The sequence below is a fragment of the Arachis ipaensis genome, chromosome B9 (assembly GCF_059453495.1).
Source record: "Arachis ipaensis isolate K30076 ecotype BB chromosome B9, ASM5945349v1, whole genome shotgun sequence".
Taxonomy (NCBI): domain Eukaryota; kingdom Viridiplantae; phylum Streptophyta; class Magnoliopsida; order Fabales; family Fabaceae; genus Arachis; species Arachis ipaensis.
The window spans coordinates 7,138,207-7,156,988 of record NC_142444.1 but is presented as its reverse complement, the minus strand read 5'-3'; the positions used below and the strand labels follow the sequence as shown (position 1 = coordinate 7,156,988).

The 18,782-nt window shown below is 36.3% G+C and overlaps 1 protein-coding gene across 1 annotated transcript; it reads left to right on the top strand.

Moving 5' to 3' along the window:
• Positions 1-15,975: 15,975 nt before the first annotated feature.
• On the top strand, positions 15,976-17,636 carry LOC110266738 (pyruvate, phosphate dikinase, chloroplastic-like). Its single transcript, XM_088498316.1, has 5 exons — positions 15,976-16,062; positions 16,346-16,560; positions 16,631-16,760; positions 16,909-17,035; positions 17,542-17,636. Exons 1-5 carry the CDS (start codon positions 15,976-15,978, stop codon positions 17,634-17,636), a joined length of 654 nt encoding a protein of 217 aa, XP_088354442.1.
• The last annotated feature ends 1,146 nt before the right edge of the window (positions 17,637-18,782 follow it).

Here is an 18,782-nt window from a genome sequence, read left to right as displayed (position 1 = left end):
GGTATGTTCTTGTAATAATCTGAGGCCGAATGAGTTACGATCCACTCAAGTGCTGCCTACTAGAGGGGGCCCATGGAAGGATATTTGCCATATGCAAATTAAGGAGCAATATCTAAGAGATAAGATGATCACAGGCCTGGCCATGGAAATTGGTGATGGACGACGAACTCAATTTTGGGAGGATGTTTGGTTACAGTGTGGATCATTGATAGATCGGTTCCCCAGGCTCTTCTCTGTTTCAAACCATTGTAGCTCGGTCATTAGGGATTGTGGGTTTTGGGATGGGTTAGAGTGGGTTTAGAACTTTCAATGGAGGCGAGAGCTGTTCCAGTGAGAGTTAGACCTTCTGAGTTAGCTACATGAGACTTTGAGACCTGTCAGGCTAGTGAACACTAGAGAGGATAGGGTTGTGTGGAAATTTGATAGACTTGGTATCTTTTCGACTAACTTCTTTATGCAGGTGCTGCAAGAAGGAATGCTATCAGAGGATGTCACCAGTTACAGCTTCACGAAGACCATCTGGAAAGGTTTGGTTTCACCTAGAGTGGAGCTGTTTGCTTGGTTTGTCCTGGTAGGTGGTGCACGAAATTGTGATCATCAATGGCGCCATCAACATGGTACGCTCAATTGTAATCTCAACTCTTTATCACAACTTCGCACAACTAACCAGCAAGTGCACTGGGTCGTCCAAGTAATAAACCTTACGCGAGTAAGGATCGATCCCACGGAGATTGTCGGTATGAAGCAAGCTATGGTCATCTTGTAAATCTCAGTCAGGCGGATTCAAATGGTTATGGAGGATAATAATTAAAATATGAATAAAACATAAAATAAAGATAGAGATACTTATGTAATTCATTGGTGAGAATTTCAGATAAGCGTATGGAGATGCTCTGTCCCTTCTGTCTCTCTGCTTTCCTACTGTCTTCATCCAATCCTTCTTACTCCTTTCCATGGCAAGCTGTATGTTGGGCATCACCATTGTCAATGGCTACATCCCGTCCTCTCAGTGAAAATGTTCAACGCGCTCTGTCACATCACGGCTAATCATCTGTCGGTTCTCGATCATGTCGGAATAGGATCCATTGATCCTTTTGCGTCTGTCACACGCCCCACACTCGCGAGTTTGAAGCTCGTCACAGTCATTCAATCCTTGAATCCTACTCGGAATACCACAGACAAGGTTTAGACTTTCCGGATTCTCAAGAATGACCGCCAATGGATTCTAGCTTATACCACGAAGATTCTGATTAAGGAATCCAAGAGATACACACTCAATCGAAGGTAGAACGGAGGTGGTTGTCAGGCACACGTTCATAGGTGAGAATGATGATGAGTGTCACAGATAATCACATTCATCATGTTGAAGAACAAGTGATATCTTAGAACAAGAATAAGCTGAATTGAATAGAAGAACAATAGTAATTGCATTGATACTCGAGGTACAGCAGAGCTCCACATCTTAATCTATGGTGTGTAGAAACTCTACCATTGAAAATACATAAGAACAAGGTTCAGGCATGGCCGTGAGGCCAGCCCCCATGGTCTAAGAACTAAACGTTCAAAGATGATCCGATGATGATAATACAATAGCCAAAGGTCCTATTTATAGAGAACTAGTAGTCTAGGGTTTACAAAAATTAGTAAATGACGCATAGTTATCAGAACTGGACCGGACTGGCTGGTTCGATCGGAAAACCGGTGAACCGGTGGTCTAGCCGGTTCGGTTTACATTGCAGACCGTTTCTGCAATTAACCCGGTCAACGGTGGTCAAACCCGTTGAAAATCGGACGGGTCAACGCAAACCGGTGCGGTTCGGGCGCATGAACCGCGCGTCTCCACGGTGCACCGGCGGGCGCACTGAATCACAGTAGAAGCACCTTGTAAATTAATTCACAAAAATGCAGCATCTGGGGTTCGAACCGGGAATCGCGTGCAAAGCATTGTCTCTGTCAATAGTATCGTATTCTCCGTTGGCAGTGTCGTCGTCTCTGTCAGTGTCGTCTTCACCACCGGCTCTTCTTCTGCTTCAGTACTTCAGCAATCTTAGCTTCCTCATTTTGCATTTATTCTCTTTTATTTTCTGTGAATTTGATTATTAAATTTTGTCAATCTGTTGGTTTAGGGTTAACGTTCTCTTCTATTATTAGTGAATTTTCGTGAGTCTGTTTGTGAATTTGTTGGTTAATTTCTATAAATCTATTAGTTTAGGATTGATATTCTGTGAATCTGAAAAAAGAGTTTGAATATGAATATGATTTATTTTCATATTGCTAAAATTGATCATATCTGTTTTAAATTTTGTTGCTCTAAATTTTTTTCCCTTTTTCCCATTTTTTTTTATTTTTTTCAAATTTAAGATTTAATCGGGTACCCAACCACCCAAACCAATCCAATCTGGGATTAATCGATTTGGATTGGTTCGGGTCTGTTCTCAAAAAATGCCTTACCCGATCTAAACTGATCTTATGAAAATTTAATTGGTTCGGTTTTAATTTGTCCTTAAACCAGATTCAAACCGATTTTTAAAATGGGTTGCTAAACTCTAAATCCTTAACGGCTGATTTAGGTAATTGCTTAAATATTGGTCGCTAAATTAAAATATCAATTTCTAATTTTTAGTAATCAATTTTCAATTAGGGCTATTAAACCAATGACAAACTAGATCAATCATTAAAAAATTGTGATTTTTTTTGTCGCTATTTAGTAACCGACTATATTGTTTGGTCTCTGATAGCAACCAACTATATTTTCATGTTGAATGCTAATTCAGTCGCTAATTTTTCAATTTTTAAATCATTCACTAATACATGACTTCAAAATATCAAAATCGCACTATAAAAAAAATGCTGAATACTGTCGGATTTAATGTCGGACGTTAGCGGCGGGTTTACCGGCGAATTTACCGGTAGATTTGGCAATAAATTCGTCGGATAAAAAGGTTACCGTCATATTTGATTTTTTGATGGTAAATTCGCCAGTAATTGGAGGAAAGAAAGAAGAAAAATTGGCACCAAGATAACCGTGGGATTTATTGTCGGATTTATCCGCCGGGTAATCCCTGATAAGTGCAACGCTGCGTTTTGGTCACTTTCAAAGCGTTAACGTCGGATTTTTCCACCGGTAAATCCAATAGTAATCTTGCCCTAAATTCGATCCGCGAACCCTTTCTCCCCTCATTTTCGAACTACTCTCTCTCTCTCTCTCTCTCTCTAACCTTCTCCTCTCTCTATTTCTCTCTCTCCCCACAAATCACCTCTGGCACCCCTTTTGCCAGCATCGGTCACCACCAACTGCGTTCAAAGACTACGTGAACTCGATTATGTACTCCTTGCGACACATTTGTTGCTCTGTTGCCGCCGTTTTCGTTCCCTCGCCACTGATGTCGTCGTCGTTGCTCCCTTAATCGCCGACCTGTGTCTCTCCTCCCTCCTCCAAGTAGGTTGCCATCATCCCTCTTTCTATTTCATTCCTGTTTTTACTTCATTTTAATTAAAAAAAACCTCTAACCCCTTTTTGAACCCTAATCCTAAACCCTAATTTATGGTGGTATGCCTATGTTCCTGTTTTATTTTGATTTTGTTCTATTTTTATTAGATTTTAGGGTTTGTTCAGATTTTGTTTTGTTTTTTTTTTGTTTATTCTGATTTCGATTTTAGGATTTATGTTGGGTTTATTATTTTATTTTAATTTTGAAATTTGTGATTTCTGAATTTATTATTTTCTTTATGAATTGTATTCTAATTTGTTCTTAATTTTTTCTATTCTTGATTTTTGTTTTGAATTTTAGTTTGTTCTTGATTTTTGTTTGGAGTAGTGTTGCTATGACCTGTGAGGGTTGCCTTATGTGGGTGTTGTCGAACTGGACTATGGTGGCTGGACAACGTGACTGAATGAGACTGTGACTCTGTGAGACCGCCCATTTGCCTCCAGTTCAAGTAAGTTCTCCTCTTTCTCCCTCTAATTGTGACTTCAGTCCTCTAATTCCTTATTTTTTCTATTAAGTACTAGAATATTGTTCAATGATTTTGTTGCACAATTGTGCTATGTTGCTTTCTTCTTTATTTTGTTCTTTGATTTATAAATGTAAGAATGATAATTCTGCTGAGTGCTGAATTATTAAAATTTAAAATGATTATTAAATCTTCTTTACCAAATTAAACTGAATTAATTTAGTTGAATTTTGTTCTCCTCTATATTCTGTTTTAGACTGATTAAATTTTGCTCTGTTATATGGAAAGCATGAAAAGAGATGTGAACTTTTATTCTTTTATACAATAACTTAGGGACATGAGAAATAAAGTCTGATATGAATGTGATTATAATTAGGTGCCCTATGAATGGCTTATACGATTGAAATTGTTAGTGATTTGATGATGGTGCTTGATTATTTATTTTGATTGTTTTTATTTAAATATGTTTGTTATTGATGTTGTTGAGTTTTTTTTAATTATTTTGTCAAAGCTAGGCTTAATTCCTTAATCTTTGAATGTGATTGATCCACTGCTAAATAAAAATATATATTGGCTTAGTGGCAACTGTTATATATTTTGGTGTCTCTCACCAAACGAGAACAATGGCCAAGAAGCTTGTATATATGGAGATTTGTTTAATTAAGTAATTCACAACAACCAAATTTGTTTATATGAATGACTGAATTTTTGTTGTTGAAGAATTTTTTTCGAACTAAATTGTTGTGGACTTGAGCTCAATTGTTAAATTTTTGTTATTTTGAATTTTTTTCCACTACAATGTTCAAATTTTGCTATTGCATTGAATTAAATTATTGAATTTTTATTGTTATACCTTCTTTTTAACAGAAATGGCATCAAGTGAACCTTCTCCAAGAACCTCCACCTCCTGATAATGATGAACATGGTAATGTGGAAGTTTGTGAAACTCGTAAAGATTTTTCGATAAATGAAGAATATGATAATTATTAAATGATGACTTATTCAGACTTTAGTTAATTAGTTATTCATTGCAGTAGTTTAATTGTTTTATTTACTACTTGAATTTATTTTAATGTCGTATAAACTTGTGAGTTGTGAATTTGTATTTTGATTTGTGAGTTGAGCGGTGAATTTGTGTTATGAGTTGTGACTTTTGACTTGTTATAATTTATATTAGTCATGGGTAATTTGGTTTATTTGGGATTTATTTCTGATGGTTATCAGTGGCTAAGAGAAGAGGGTTGAATCTTAGCCTCTTTTTCTGCTGAATATAACTTCTGCTTTTTCATCAATTTAGGAGATATTTTTACTTTTGTCTCGTAAAAAGATAAGAGACATTTTCATTTTGTCTCCTGAGCCATAGAAACAGAAAAGGAGTATAAGAGAGAGAATCACACCTAGATGTATCCTGGTTCAGCTACTAAGTGCAATGCAGCCTATATCTAGTCTCTATCACAACTATGATGGACTTTCACTATTTTTTCACAAGATTACAAACACCAATACTTCTTTAGGATCTACCCAATTCTATCTGGGACAAATCCATATTCTAACCCAATCCGAATTTGACTAGGACTCACCCTAACTTTCAACAGCCAAGTGCTAACCCAACTTGTAAGGAAATTCTCACAGGATCATGACACAAAACAGAAAGATGTATAAAGCGAATCTGAGACATCTTATGGCTTTTTCTCTAGTTTTGCTCACTGCCTTTTACCTCTCATTGGTTTTTTCTTACAAACCTCACCATGTTTACCTTTTACCATTAGACTCAGACAGACAAAATAAAGAAAAAGAAATATTACGTGAACACCATGAAGGAGAAGAACTCAAACAATTTTGGGTATCTATGAGAATGAACATTGTGCTTTTCACTTACTCTCCTTACCTTCAACCTTTGGTTGTTCACCTTTAATATAGAAGGGTGAAGCTTCCAAGGTTGAAATAAGTTCAACCCTAACACTGTCTTCTTCTCCAACATTAGAGACTAGCAGCGGCTTCAACAGAGGAGAAAGAGAGAACCAAATATGTTGCATGCAACTCCTTTATTCTCTCTCATCCTTTTTCTTCAAGCTTCTTCAATCTTGATCGTTGAGTTTGACTTTGGCTCCAAGTTTTGATTTTGAACGTTGATAAGCTTCTGACCATTGTTGACTTCACATTCTCCATTATTGCTTCTTCCATGCTTGTGACCTTGTGGCTTTCTTCTTGATTTCTCGGTAAAGCATAAATGAGGAAAGAAACTTTTGTTGTGCTTTGACCGAGTGAGATTTGTTACTTGGTCGAAACCCTCTTTTTGCTTTGATTTGGCAATAATCTTTTTACCTTTCTTGAAAACCTATCTTCAGTAGTTTCCATTTTCTTCTTTCTTCTTCATTTGATTGAGTGATGTGACCAAAGTAAGAGAGAGAAGAGAGATAAGGGAGAAGTGATGGCTTTCGGTGGAAGTTTCAAGAAATTAAATGAATTGAATTTTGAAGTTCCAGTTACCAAGATAGGGAGAACCGTATGAAGCTTGTGGTCATTTAAGATTGGGCTTGGTTCCTTTCTTTGGGATCTTTTTTTTTTCTTCAGCCACTAATTTTGAATCAATTTTGTACAAGGCTGAATTTCTATATTAATCAAGATGGCCTTGTTTAATTGGGCCAATATGGAACTTAATTTGCTTTCCTGTATACTAAACCAAACATCAAACAAAAAATTGGTGATATTTTAATAAGCATCTATTTAAGATTTTAATAGTATTTGATAATCATTTTAATGTTAGCTTTCCAAACTCAACAATTTCATTATTTGTAAAATTAATTTTTTGTTATCAGATTTGTTATATTTTTTATCTTTTAATACATGAAGAATAAATTTTTTTAAAAGATTTAAAATTTAAGTTTACTATTGGATTTATCGTCGAATTTACTGGGAGAAAAATTCAACGGTAAAAATTACTAACAAAAATATTCCGATGGTAATTAACGGTGGACAAAAAATTTGCTAATAAACGATTACTGGCGAGGTTTATACTGTCGAATTTATTCTGACAGTAAGCATATTACCGGCAGATTTTTTTAGTAAATCCGCCGGTAAATCCGACGATATTTAGCGTTTTTCTTGTAGTGTCGGTTACTATTACTAATGCTAAAAAATTCGTCGGTAAATCCGACGATATTCATCATTTTTCTTATAGTGTCGATTACTATTACTAATTCTCTAGGTATAAATTTTAACTAAATTTCACATATAACACCATCAAAACTTAGATTTTCAAATATAATTATAATTAAACAAAATATAAAAAACAATCAAAGATAGTCCTTTTTTATGTAAATAGAGATAAATATCAAATCGGTACTCGAAAGATTTTGGCGCTGACAAAATGGTACCTGACTTTTGTTATTGACAAAATAGCCCTTGAAAAATTTTAAAATTTGAGAAATCACCAACCATAAAAAATGACGTCACAGTGAACGGAAAACACTGATGTGGCCATCAAAAGAGAGCTCCGATGATGGCAAAGAGCTCCGGCGACCTTCTTCTTCATGTTTGCTGTTTTTTCTTCTTCTTCAACATGTCGTTGCGTCCCCTTCTGCCATGGCAGCTGAAGAAGAAGACCACATGGCACGCCGCTGCCCCTCCCTACGTTCTTCATGTTCGCCGCTTCTTCTTCTTCTTCAACATGCCGCTGCGTCCCTTCCGCGTTCCCTTCGACTTGGCAGCACCTCGTCGCTGTGTCCCCTTCCGCTATGGCAAAGAAGAAGAAGAAGAAAAAGTGTCCCCTCCGCCATGGCAAAGAAGAAAGAAGAAAAAGAAGAGAAGAAGCCGGAAACATCACTAGAGCTCTCTGCCACAAGGTTCTAAAAATCAGACCGTACCGACCGGTTCAATTGGGTTAACTAGAAACCGATCACCTGGCCATTTTGGGTGACCTCCAGAACCATTTTGCAAAAAATCGATGAAAAATCGATCGAACCGGTGGTTAATCGATGAACCGGTCAATTTTTTAAAGGTACTGGTTTTTACCCTGGATCCTAAACGGCGTCGTTTTGAGACGCGAAAAAAAAAAAGAAACCCACATAGATGACCCCTGACCCGGTAACCCAACCCAACCCTTTATATAAACTGGAGACCCAGTCCCCTCACTCACCAGCCACCACACTTCAACTCTAATTTCACTCCCAATCTTCATCCAACAACGAAGTCGCTCCCAGTCTACCACAATCGACACTGTCACCAGGCAGAAGGACCTCCAACGGGTGGATGGAAGGAAGCTGGTCTGGTCGTCTGGTCGGTTTCATCTGCTGGTCTGGTCGGCGGAAGCTGTTCTATCAACATCACGAAAGCTGCTCTGTTCTGCCGTCGTGACCTAGACGCCTTCTCTACTCTCTGCTGCAGTGAGTTTGTACTGGTTTTCAACCATTTTTTTATTTTGTTAATGAATTATATGAATTGATGCAGAGTTCTTTATCTGGTTAATTATATAGATTGATGCAGAGTTCTATTTCTGTAGGTAATAGCTACTGTAATTATTTGGTTAATTTTGGTTAATTATATGGATTTATGCAGAGTTCTTCTTCTTTATTTGGTCAATTTTGGATTATTTGGTTAATTATATGATGTAGAGTTCTGCTTCTATATGTATTATCTAATTCTCTGAATTTTGCTGTATGTAATTCACTAATTTCAGTCATTTGTAATGGCTGGCCTACTGTATGTAAATTCAACTTTGATTCCTGAATTTTGTTGTAAATGACTAATTGAATTTTGTTGTAAATGACTAATTGTTGTAATGGCTGCCATATATATATATAGAATGTATATTTGTTTAATGTTGTTTGTTTTGGTGGTAGAACATTTTGTGTTTGTCATTTATGTGCGTTTTGATTTTCTTTAGTTATAAACTTTGATATTTGAAGTTTTTTATGAACTTTTAATGATAAATTATTGATAATTTATTATATAAAATTGTCAAAATTTAAATTTTTATTAATTTAAAAATTATTGAATTTAAATATTTAAAATTATATATTGAATTTTTTTATAATTTTACTCTATATTTAATTAAATCGGTTCAACTATGGTTCGATCCCAGTTGAACTATTGAACTATTGAACCAGTCACTCGATCGGTTCAATGACTGGTCTGGTTCTTGCAACCTTGCTCTGCCATAATTGGATCTCTCTTCCGACAGCCACATCAGTATTTTTCGTTCACTGTGATGTCATCCTTTTATGGTTAGATGATTTTGTCAAATTTTAAAATCTTTCAAGGGTTATTTTTGTCCATAACAAAAATCAGATAATATTTTGTCAACATCAGAATCTTTCAGATACCAATTTAGTATTTTTTTTCCAAAGGTAAGTTAACTTTTATTTCTTCAGAAAAGAAACAATAGTGTCCAAAGAGGGACATACACATAGCAATTGGGAATTCCCACTAAGAATAACATAACAAAAGCAGATGGCTATTGCGAAAGGAACGAAACATTAGGAAATGTACTGAACCCTTAGTAACAACTCAACAGTACCGAGCTACTACCTCAGTTATCTCCTCCACCGTCATCTTCTTACCTTCAAACACTTCTCTATTCCGAGCTTTCCAGAGTTCCCAGCAGATAATCACAATTCGAACAAGTGTCTCGGTGCCCTGGTTTTTGGTGATGACCTGCATCCACCACGTCGCGAAATCAGGAGACCCATTTCGAGCAACAGTCTCAGTAGGGAAGAGGGCGTTCCAGGTTGCTGCTGCAGGGCCACAGCGATGGAGGCAGTGGGTGATTGTTTCATCTTCCACTCTGCATCTTAGGCACAGGGGCAAGGTGTTTTCAAATCTGCGGTGGATGACATGCATCACAGGTAACCTTTCATGAATAGCCCTCCATAGAAATATCTGTAGCTTAGTTTGAATCTTTAATCCCCAAATCTGCTTCCAAATTACCTGATTTTGCAACAAAGGGGAAAGCTGAGCTGTTGGAACATGATAGAAATTGTAGGCGATTGTATACCCAGTAGAGACATCATATTGCTTTCTTTTGTTCCAGATCCACTGTAGCTTGTCAACACCATCAGCATTCACCGGAATAGAGAGGATACGAGTTGCTGTCTCCGGAGGAAAAATTTCTTCTATCTGCTATTTCTTTCATTGCCGATCCACTGTAAGTAAATCCTTGACCCAGTAGACTTCTGTACCTATGTTGTTGCTGAAACTAGGAATAAATGGGTATGGGGGAGGTAACCAAGGGTCTGTCCATATACGAACATTAGAACCCAAACCTATGCTCCAGCTAATACCTTTTTCCACAACTTTTCTTCCTTCTAAAAGACTTTGCCAACCCCAAGAAGGCTGTGATCCTTTATCAGCTGAGAGTGTGTTTGCATAACGAAAATATTTTCCTTTTAGCATTCTGGACAGTAGAGAATTTGGATTGATGGTAACCCTCCAAAATTGCTTTCCGAGCAGTGCCAAATTATGTGCTCTTAGGTCTTTAAAACCCAGTCCTCCTTCTTTCTTAGGCCTCGACATCATATCCCAGCTAACCCAAGCCATCTTGCGCTCTGAACCCTTTTGACCCCACCAGAATTGCATCAAGATCCGATGAATCTCCTCCAATAGTGAATCTGGTAATCGGAAGCAAGAAAGAGTATACACTGGAATCGCTTCACCAACTGCTTTAATGAGTACATGCCTTCCATCTGCTGATAGGAGATTTCTTTTCCACGCTTGAGCTCGCTTCTGAACTTTATCTTTAATGGCTCCAAAAGTCGCTCTCTTTGAACGTTAGACCACTGATGGCAGTCCCAGGTATTTATCCTGGGCACCCACATGTCTAATATTAAGAGAACTTGCCAATTCTTGACGCGTATTGGTAGAAGTGTTATGACTGAAGAAAATAGCAGATTTATCGAGATTGACTTTCTGATAACTAGTTATTTCATAGTCATAGAAAAAAGTCAAAATGTTAGAACATGTCTCCTCTGAAGCTTTACAAAAAAGGATAGAATCGTCAGCAAACAATAGATGATTAAGACTTGGGCTCCTCCTGTGAATCTGAATCCCCTGAATAGTCCTGTTTTGCTCTGCCTTGTGTAGCAGATAGGAAAAACCTTCTGTGCAAAGAAGAAAAAGATACGGTGACAAGGGATCTCCTTGACGAATACCCCTTGTTGGCCTAAAGAAGCCAAATGGTTGACCTTCCACCAGAACAGAGTAAGAAACAGTGGTGACTAACTCTTGAATCCAAGAAATCCACCTAGCGGCAAATCCTATCTTTTCCATGATAAACCATAAAAATTTTCATTCTATCCTATCATAAGCTTTACTCATATCCAATTTGAGCGCCATTTCACATTCCAATCCTGTCTTCTTAGTTTTCAGATAGTGCATACATTCATGAGCAATGAGAATATTATCAGAAATAAGCCTCCCCTTCAAAAAAGCACTCTAATTTGAGCTCACTATTTTATCCATGAAGTTTTGAAGTCTATGAACCAGAATTTTTGAGAGAATCTTGTAGAAAACTGAAGATAGGCTAATAGGTCTAACCTATGTCATTTCTCTAGCATCTGGTATCTTGGGAACCAAGCATATTTGAGTATGATTGAATCCTTTAAGCATCCGTCCACCACTAAAGAAACTACCCACTGCTTTGAACACATCTCCACCGATAATATCCCAGTAGCATTGGAAAAATTTTGCTGTAAAACCATCATCTCCAGGAGCACTTTGAGCACAAACAGAGAAGGTAGCTCTCTTTGTTTCTCCAATAGTAACTGGCCTTACCAATCTTCGGTTCATGGAAGCTGTAACCGAAGGTGTGAACTCATCAAACAAGTAACTCGGTTCTTCAGGATTCGAAGATGAAAAAATATCTTTAAAATAAAATTCAGCTACCTTGGCTATGCCCTCAGGGTCCGAAGCCATCTCACCATTACTGGAGGTCAATCCCCAGATTTTGTTTTTCCGATTCCTGCCTTGACACTTTTGGTGAAAATACCGCGTATTTTTATACCCTTCTTTCAACCATTTACACCTGGACTTCTCCCTCCAATAGCTCTCCTCCTTATTAAGTTCATCTTCCAATTTTGTTTCTAATTCACTCAGCTCTATACCCCCATGAATGCCGTCCTCCCGAAGCTGGTCTAGTTTGGCTGAAATTTCCGCAATTTCTTTTCTTGAATTGTTTCTAGCTTGCTGCTGCCATAAGACTAATCGGTGGTGACATATCTTCAGTTTCTGAGCTAAAGAAAACATAGGAGAGCCATGAATTTCTGTTTTCCAGGCTTCGGTAATAATCTGTCGAACCTCCTCCATTTCGCACCACCGAGCTTGGAATTTGAATCTTCTCTTAGTGGACCAGTTTGGGGGATCAGATTCCAGTAATAATGGGGCATGGTCAGAGCCATTTTCAGTCAACCTTCTTACCACTGTCGAAGTATAAGCACTTATCCACCCTTGTCCTGTCAAGAGGCGGTCAATTCTCTCCCTGATTAGATGCTCTCCACGCCTCCTATTGGACCAGGTAAACGGCTGACCCATCATCCCAAGATCCATCAATCTGTTATTATTAATGAAACCATTGAAGTTATCCATGGAACCCGACATGCGAAGATTGCCCCCTTCCTTCTCATGTTGATTACGTATCGTGTTGAAATCACCCATAATAACGAGGTTATCCTCAAATTGTGAAAGTTGGCCTGATAGCTCCTCATATTGTCGGACACGGATTTGTTCATTGGCGCTGAGATACACCCCGACTAGCCCCCAAACCAGATTCTTACACTCATCCTTTACTGTAGCAACAATAGAGTAAGAAGTTGTTGAGAGTATTCTCACCTCCATATAATCCTTCCATGCTAATGCAACGCCCCCTGCTAATCCACTTGGATCTACAATGGTGAAACTTGAATATCCACAAGATCTGATTTTCCGTTCGACATTTCGAGACTGGTTTTTAGTTTCACAGAGAAAAACCAACTCGGGGGAGTGGGATTGGCACATCCCTTTGAGATTGTGGATTGTCAGGGGTCTCCCCAAACCCCGACAATTCCACATGAGGATTCTCATGGCAATGTGGGTGCCATTGGTCGGCTGGCACCCTCCACCATCTCCAAGTTAAGCGTCTTCTGGTTTCCGGTTTCCTCCCTATCTCCACTCATTTCAACATCGTCCTCTGCCCTTCTTTTGCTACCAGCAACCTGCTGTAAGCCTCCATCTCCGATTCTGGCTATTTGCTTAAGTTTCTTAAACTTTCTTGCACAGTCTATATGTGTAGCACTATCAGAAAGATTTTCAGCACTTGCTTCATCTGTGATGGTCATTAAAGTTCTATCTGACTCACTTGATAGCCCCTTGTGATACCAATTTAGTATTTATCTCTATGTAAATACCAAATAATATTTATAATATCTACATAATTAATAAACAAGTATATTTGCATAAATAATCGTTTTATCTCTGGTTAACATTTCACTAAACAAAATACAAATGAGACGTGATATAACACTATAACTATTGAATCAAAACAAATACGAACTACTCATTAACAAGAGGAAATTGTTTGTAAAAGCAATTCACCTCTCAATTAGGGAAATTTACCAAAATAAATAAAATGACTTCTAATATTATCAGAATACACATTTTACAAAATGGATATTAAATTGCATTTTTTTCATAAACTATGTAAATCACTACAGGAGATCCACGGTTTACAAATGAAAGTAAAGGGTCTCGCAGTTTACATTGGAAGCCAAAATGCACATAATCTGCAGTAGGAGTGTCCCGGTTTGTGTGTGAGTTGAGAACGTGCATAAACTGCGACCCTTTTCGCTTCTACATCTTCATCTTTTTTACTCTGCATCACCATGCATCACTATACTCCAGGTATTAGACCCACTCCATTGCTTCATTCTTCTATCATGCTCCCCAATTCTCAGGATAGTCCACTTTCTTTTTTTATATATATTTTTTTGTTGATTTTTTCAGCGACCCTTTTAATTATTTTGTTTCAATTTTATCAAAAGATCAATTTTTTTGGGCCTGGAATGTTGTGTTTATTTATTTATTTATTTTTTCAGGCTATGCCTTTTCTAACTATTGGCTCATTTCATTGGCTAAGTTCTCTTCCACTTGATCAAGAAAATCTCAATGATGCTCCTCATTCTTCCTTTAAGTTTAAGAATAATTTATTTTATATAATATTAAATATAAAATAAATTACAATCTTAAAATAATTAATTGCATTTATATAGATCAACCATTAAAAAATAAGACTAGTAAGTTAATCTATTATTCACTATAACTCTTTTAATTCAGGTAGTACGTATTCAGTACTAAATAAAAAATTTAACAAATATACTTGTTCAATCCTAAATTTTAGAACTAAATTGACTATAAATTCAACAAATGTATTTCATGTTTGATATTATATAAAAATAAATTATTATCTTAATAAAAAATTAAATATTCTAATGATCAATATGATCATTCCTTATCCATTCTAGTATTCTAATGGAGGTCATTTCGTCTGCGAACAGCAAAAAAAATGGCTGCTGCTCTATTTTATAGGCGTCCCATTTTGCAGTGGGCAGATATAAAAAATGATTTCAATCTCCAATTAGCAGATACCATGGACTAAAATGATGTACAATTCTATTTCGTATTTAAAGAAATAATTATTTTATCTTATTATTTATATAAAAAGAAAAAACCACACCTTGGTGGTCAAGCGTAAGGGCTTTTCACTGATAAGATGTCAGACATAGGTGAAGCAAAATTAAATTTTTGTTATTGTGTTTCCTAATTTTTGTATAGTTTTTGGTCTTGTGTGAATGTGTGCTGCATACTTCTCATGGGCAATAACAATAGGCCTAATAGGACTTGGACATGTGGCTTCATTTAAGGCTCATGCCTTTATCTAGCAGCTCCCAAAAAGCCATGTGATGTAGCCAACTTTCCAATGTGTAGGGATGGCAATACCATTTGAACTTGTGGGTACCCACCCCACCTCTACTTGTTTGGGGCGGGTTTTTAGCGGGGCGGGCTTTTGGGAGGGGTGGGGCAGAGTCAGGTTTAGGTAATACCCGCCCTTATCCGTCCCGCATATATATAATTTTAATATATAATATGTATAATATATGTAAAATAATTAGTAAATGATTAATAATATTGTATCATATTTAAATTTTTACTTTAATTTATGTTATGTATGTGATGATGATTATATAAATTTTGAAATTTAATTTTATTTATTGGATTTTAATAATTATAAGGGCGGGTTAGGGTTCAACCTTTTACTACCTGCGGGTAGAAGCGGGGCGGGTTCTATGCGGGTTGTTGTACGGCGGGACGGGGTCGGGTAGAGCATAAACCCGCCCCGTTGCCACCCCCTACCAAGGTGCACGGATCTACGGAATCTGCCCCGAATGGATGGTCCGATGGTGGACCTTAAATATATGAAACTAGTAAAATATCCTTATTTATTAGTATAGTTCAACTATTTTAAAGATTTTTATGACTTTTCACGAGTAAGGTTTTAAAGTTCTCTCTCAAGTTACACTCAAGACTCATAGTAATCTCTGAAATTAATAGTTACCTATATTTGTCTCTTAAATTGCACTCCAGGACTCAAATTCGTCTTTTCGGCACATTCCGTCCCTCTGGTGCCACTAGAAAGCTGAGACGGACTCCTCCATGATACGCTGGCCAGGTAATGGCTAGCTGACGTATTAGTAATTAAACTTTTATGGTGCAATTTGGTCTCTAAATCAAAGTTAAAAATCCTAATCTCCAAATTTGATCATCATTCTCTATAGTAATCCCTCTCCTCTCTTCTCTTCTCTTCTCTTCTCCATCTTCAAATTAAACAAAATGGGATATATAGAAGATTATTCAAGAATAGATACTATAAATTAAGGCATCTGAAGGTGAGTGTATGTCATGAGTCTTACCTACTTCATAATTTGAGTTGAATTAAAACTTCAAAATATTATTTTCTAAACATTGTGAATTCATATTGTTGTTATGAATCAGATAATGGCAAATGTTGATACACCTACAGATGCACTAACAACTAGACAGAATAGTGCCCAAAAAATTAGATTGTGCAGGACCGAACACATGGTAAAAAAATATAAAAATTTCAACTCCTTAGTTATAATTAAATGAAAAGTGTGCTCTCAATATTCCTATATATATATATATATATAGAGAGAGAGAGAGAAAGGGAGAGATAGGGGGAATAATGCATGCTCAATTGTTATAGCACTAAATATTTAAGAATTGTATGATTCTCTAATTTCAGTTTTTGGCTTCAGACGAGAGCATAAAAGCTGTGAGGTTGATGATAGTAGCCATTACACCAAAACAGAAAAAAGTTGCAATTGACCTGTTGCTACCTTATCAGAGATCAGATTTTGAGGGGATCTTCCACGCAATGGACGGTCTCCCGGTGACAATCCAATTGTTGGATCCTCCACTTCATGAGTTTATTCCCGAGGGTGAGTTACATCATATTGTCAGGGAGCTAACTTCGGAGACAGGAATCAATGAAGAAGAAATCTTCTCTAGAATTGAAAAACTATCAAAAGTGTATCCCATGCTTGGTTGCCGAGGCTGCAGGTTTGCATCCCCTTAATTTATGGATTGATTCACAGCATTCATATCTGACTAGTGAATTTTCTATCAACAGGCTAGGAATATCATACCTGAAACTAACTGAGATGCAGGTTCGTGCAATCTTTGAGATTGCAGTTTTAGTCAGTAACCATGGCATTAAAGGTCAGTCAGAAACAATGGTTCCACTTGTCAGTACACCTCAGGCATGATCCTTATTCAACCTCATTTATTCTCATTTATTCACAAGGCTTCGTAGTCTTTTTAGTTTTTCCTAAACAGTATGTACTAAATGCAACTACATTAGCTTCTTGTCTTGATTATTTATAATCTTTTGTTTTTTATCCTTGGCAGGAGTTGAAGTATCAAGTGAGTTTAATAAGAAATTTTTTTGTGAAAGTGTTCTTTGAGACAGGTTCCTCTCTAAGCTATAGAGTAGGAATCATGATCGAGGTCTCTAGAGCTACTCTGATTACAAATGAGATATAACTTAAATCCTCTCTTATTTATCAACTCAAAAAACCACATTTAGATTCTAACTTTGCATATTACTAATTTCAAATATGATAAAGCCATAAAGAATGACAATCGACTCCACCATTTTACTTAGATTGGAACAATTAAAGTGTCATTCTATTCCCTTTTGGTTTCTCACACTTCGAAATTTTATTATCTATTCATGTAGATTGCAAAGGAAGCAGAATTCTTTTCATTTAGAACTAATGACCTTATCCAAATGATATTTGGATACAGTAGAGATGATTTTGGCAAATTTCTTTCTCTTTACCTGTCAATCAGTATTATTTATAGTTTCTGTTCTTAAATAGTCTTTTATATATTCAATTTTGTCTAATTTGAAGATGGAGAAGAGAAGAGAAGAGAAGAGAAGCGAGGAGTTACTACAGAGAATGATGATCAAATTTGGGAATTAAAGTTTTTAACTTTGATTTAGGGACCAAATTGCACCATAAAAATAAAATCCACGTTAGCTAGCCGTTACCTGGCTAGTGTGTCACGGAGGAGTCCAGACCAGCTTTTCAGTGGCGTTGGATGGACAGAATGTGCTGGAAGGACCAATATGAGTCCCAGAGTGCAACTTCAAGGATGAATATGGGTAACTATTAACTTCAGGGACTACTATGAGTTTTGAGTGTAACTTCAGAGACCACTTTGAGACTTAACTCAACTTCTCACGTTAATTAACTCACCATTTATTACCAACAAATTTCCTAATTTGAACAATTTATTGTAATCTTGTATTCTTATATGTTATTTATTTTATATGTTGTACTTGTCTATTTGCGTTTTTTTCCAGTTGACTTGAAAAATTTTTGTGAAGAACAGAATTCTGAGATGAGAATGGAAAGAGTTTGGAGAATAAAAAAGTATTTTTTTTTATTTTTTCTCACGTTCTATTGACATTCCTAATTAATGTGATGTGTGATTTAAAATTTTATGATATTATATTTATAGATATTGGTCCATATTCAAATACTTCGATCCGTGACATTATATCTTGGAACTAACTTTCAAATATCAAAAACATTTCTTAAGAAAAATCGTTATAAACACCTCTATAGTATCCGCGCATATTTCGGCCACTACAAAGGGTAGTTTGAATTACCATCAAATGGATCACGAACAATTTGAAAAGACCCTGCATAATTCGGTTCTCACCATGCAACGATAAATAGGGTCATCACAGCTATAGAGGGCATCAAAGACCAAAGGTAATACAAAATTAAATATAATAGTTTTCTGAATATTTTTGAGTATTAAGAACTGACTTGAGTGTCGAAGTCTTTTTTATAGGTCAAACACCTGGGTCAAGACTCTGAAGAGCTAATAGAGCAACACTGAAACTCTAGAATTGAAGGCTACATCAGGTGCAGGGACGGACATAAGGGGGGGGCGAGTGGCGGCCTCAGCCCTCCCAACTTTTTTCAATAGTAATAAGTTATTATGTATAATTTAATTTTTTTAAAAAAATATTTAGTATTTAGTCTAATATAAATAGAAGTTTAGTCTAATTTAAATATTAATAATTTTTAATATCTAAAAAATAAGTAACAATATTTAAAAAATCTGAAAAAGATATTATTACTAATATTTTTTAATTAAATAAAAATTTTTAAATCTCATAAAGTGAATTCTTTTTCTTTTTGTGGCTGTTTTTTTTATTCGTTTGATATTAATTCTCTCTGTTTCAACTGCTATAATTAAGAGAT

Bases quoted from the DNA above. Each gene is read 5' to 3' on its own strand.
- LOC110266738 (XM_088498316.1), top strand. From the start codon at position 15,976: ATGGCAAATGTTGATACACCTACAGATGCACTAACAACTAGACAGAAT. The intron at 16,761-16,908 runs GCATGATCCTTA...TATCCTTGGCAG, and splicing joins CACTTGTCAGTACACCTCAG to GAGTTGAAGTATCAAGTGAG. The intron at 17,036-17,541 runs AGATATAACTTA...AAAATCCACGTT, and splicing joins AGCTACTCTGATTACAAATG to AGCTAGCCGTTACCTGGCTA.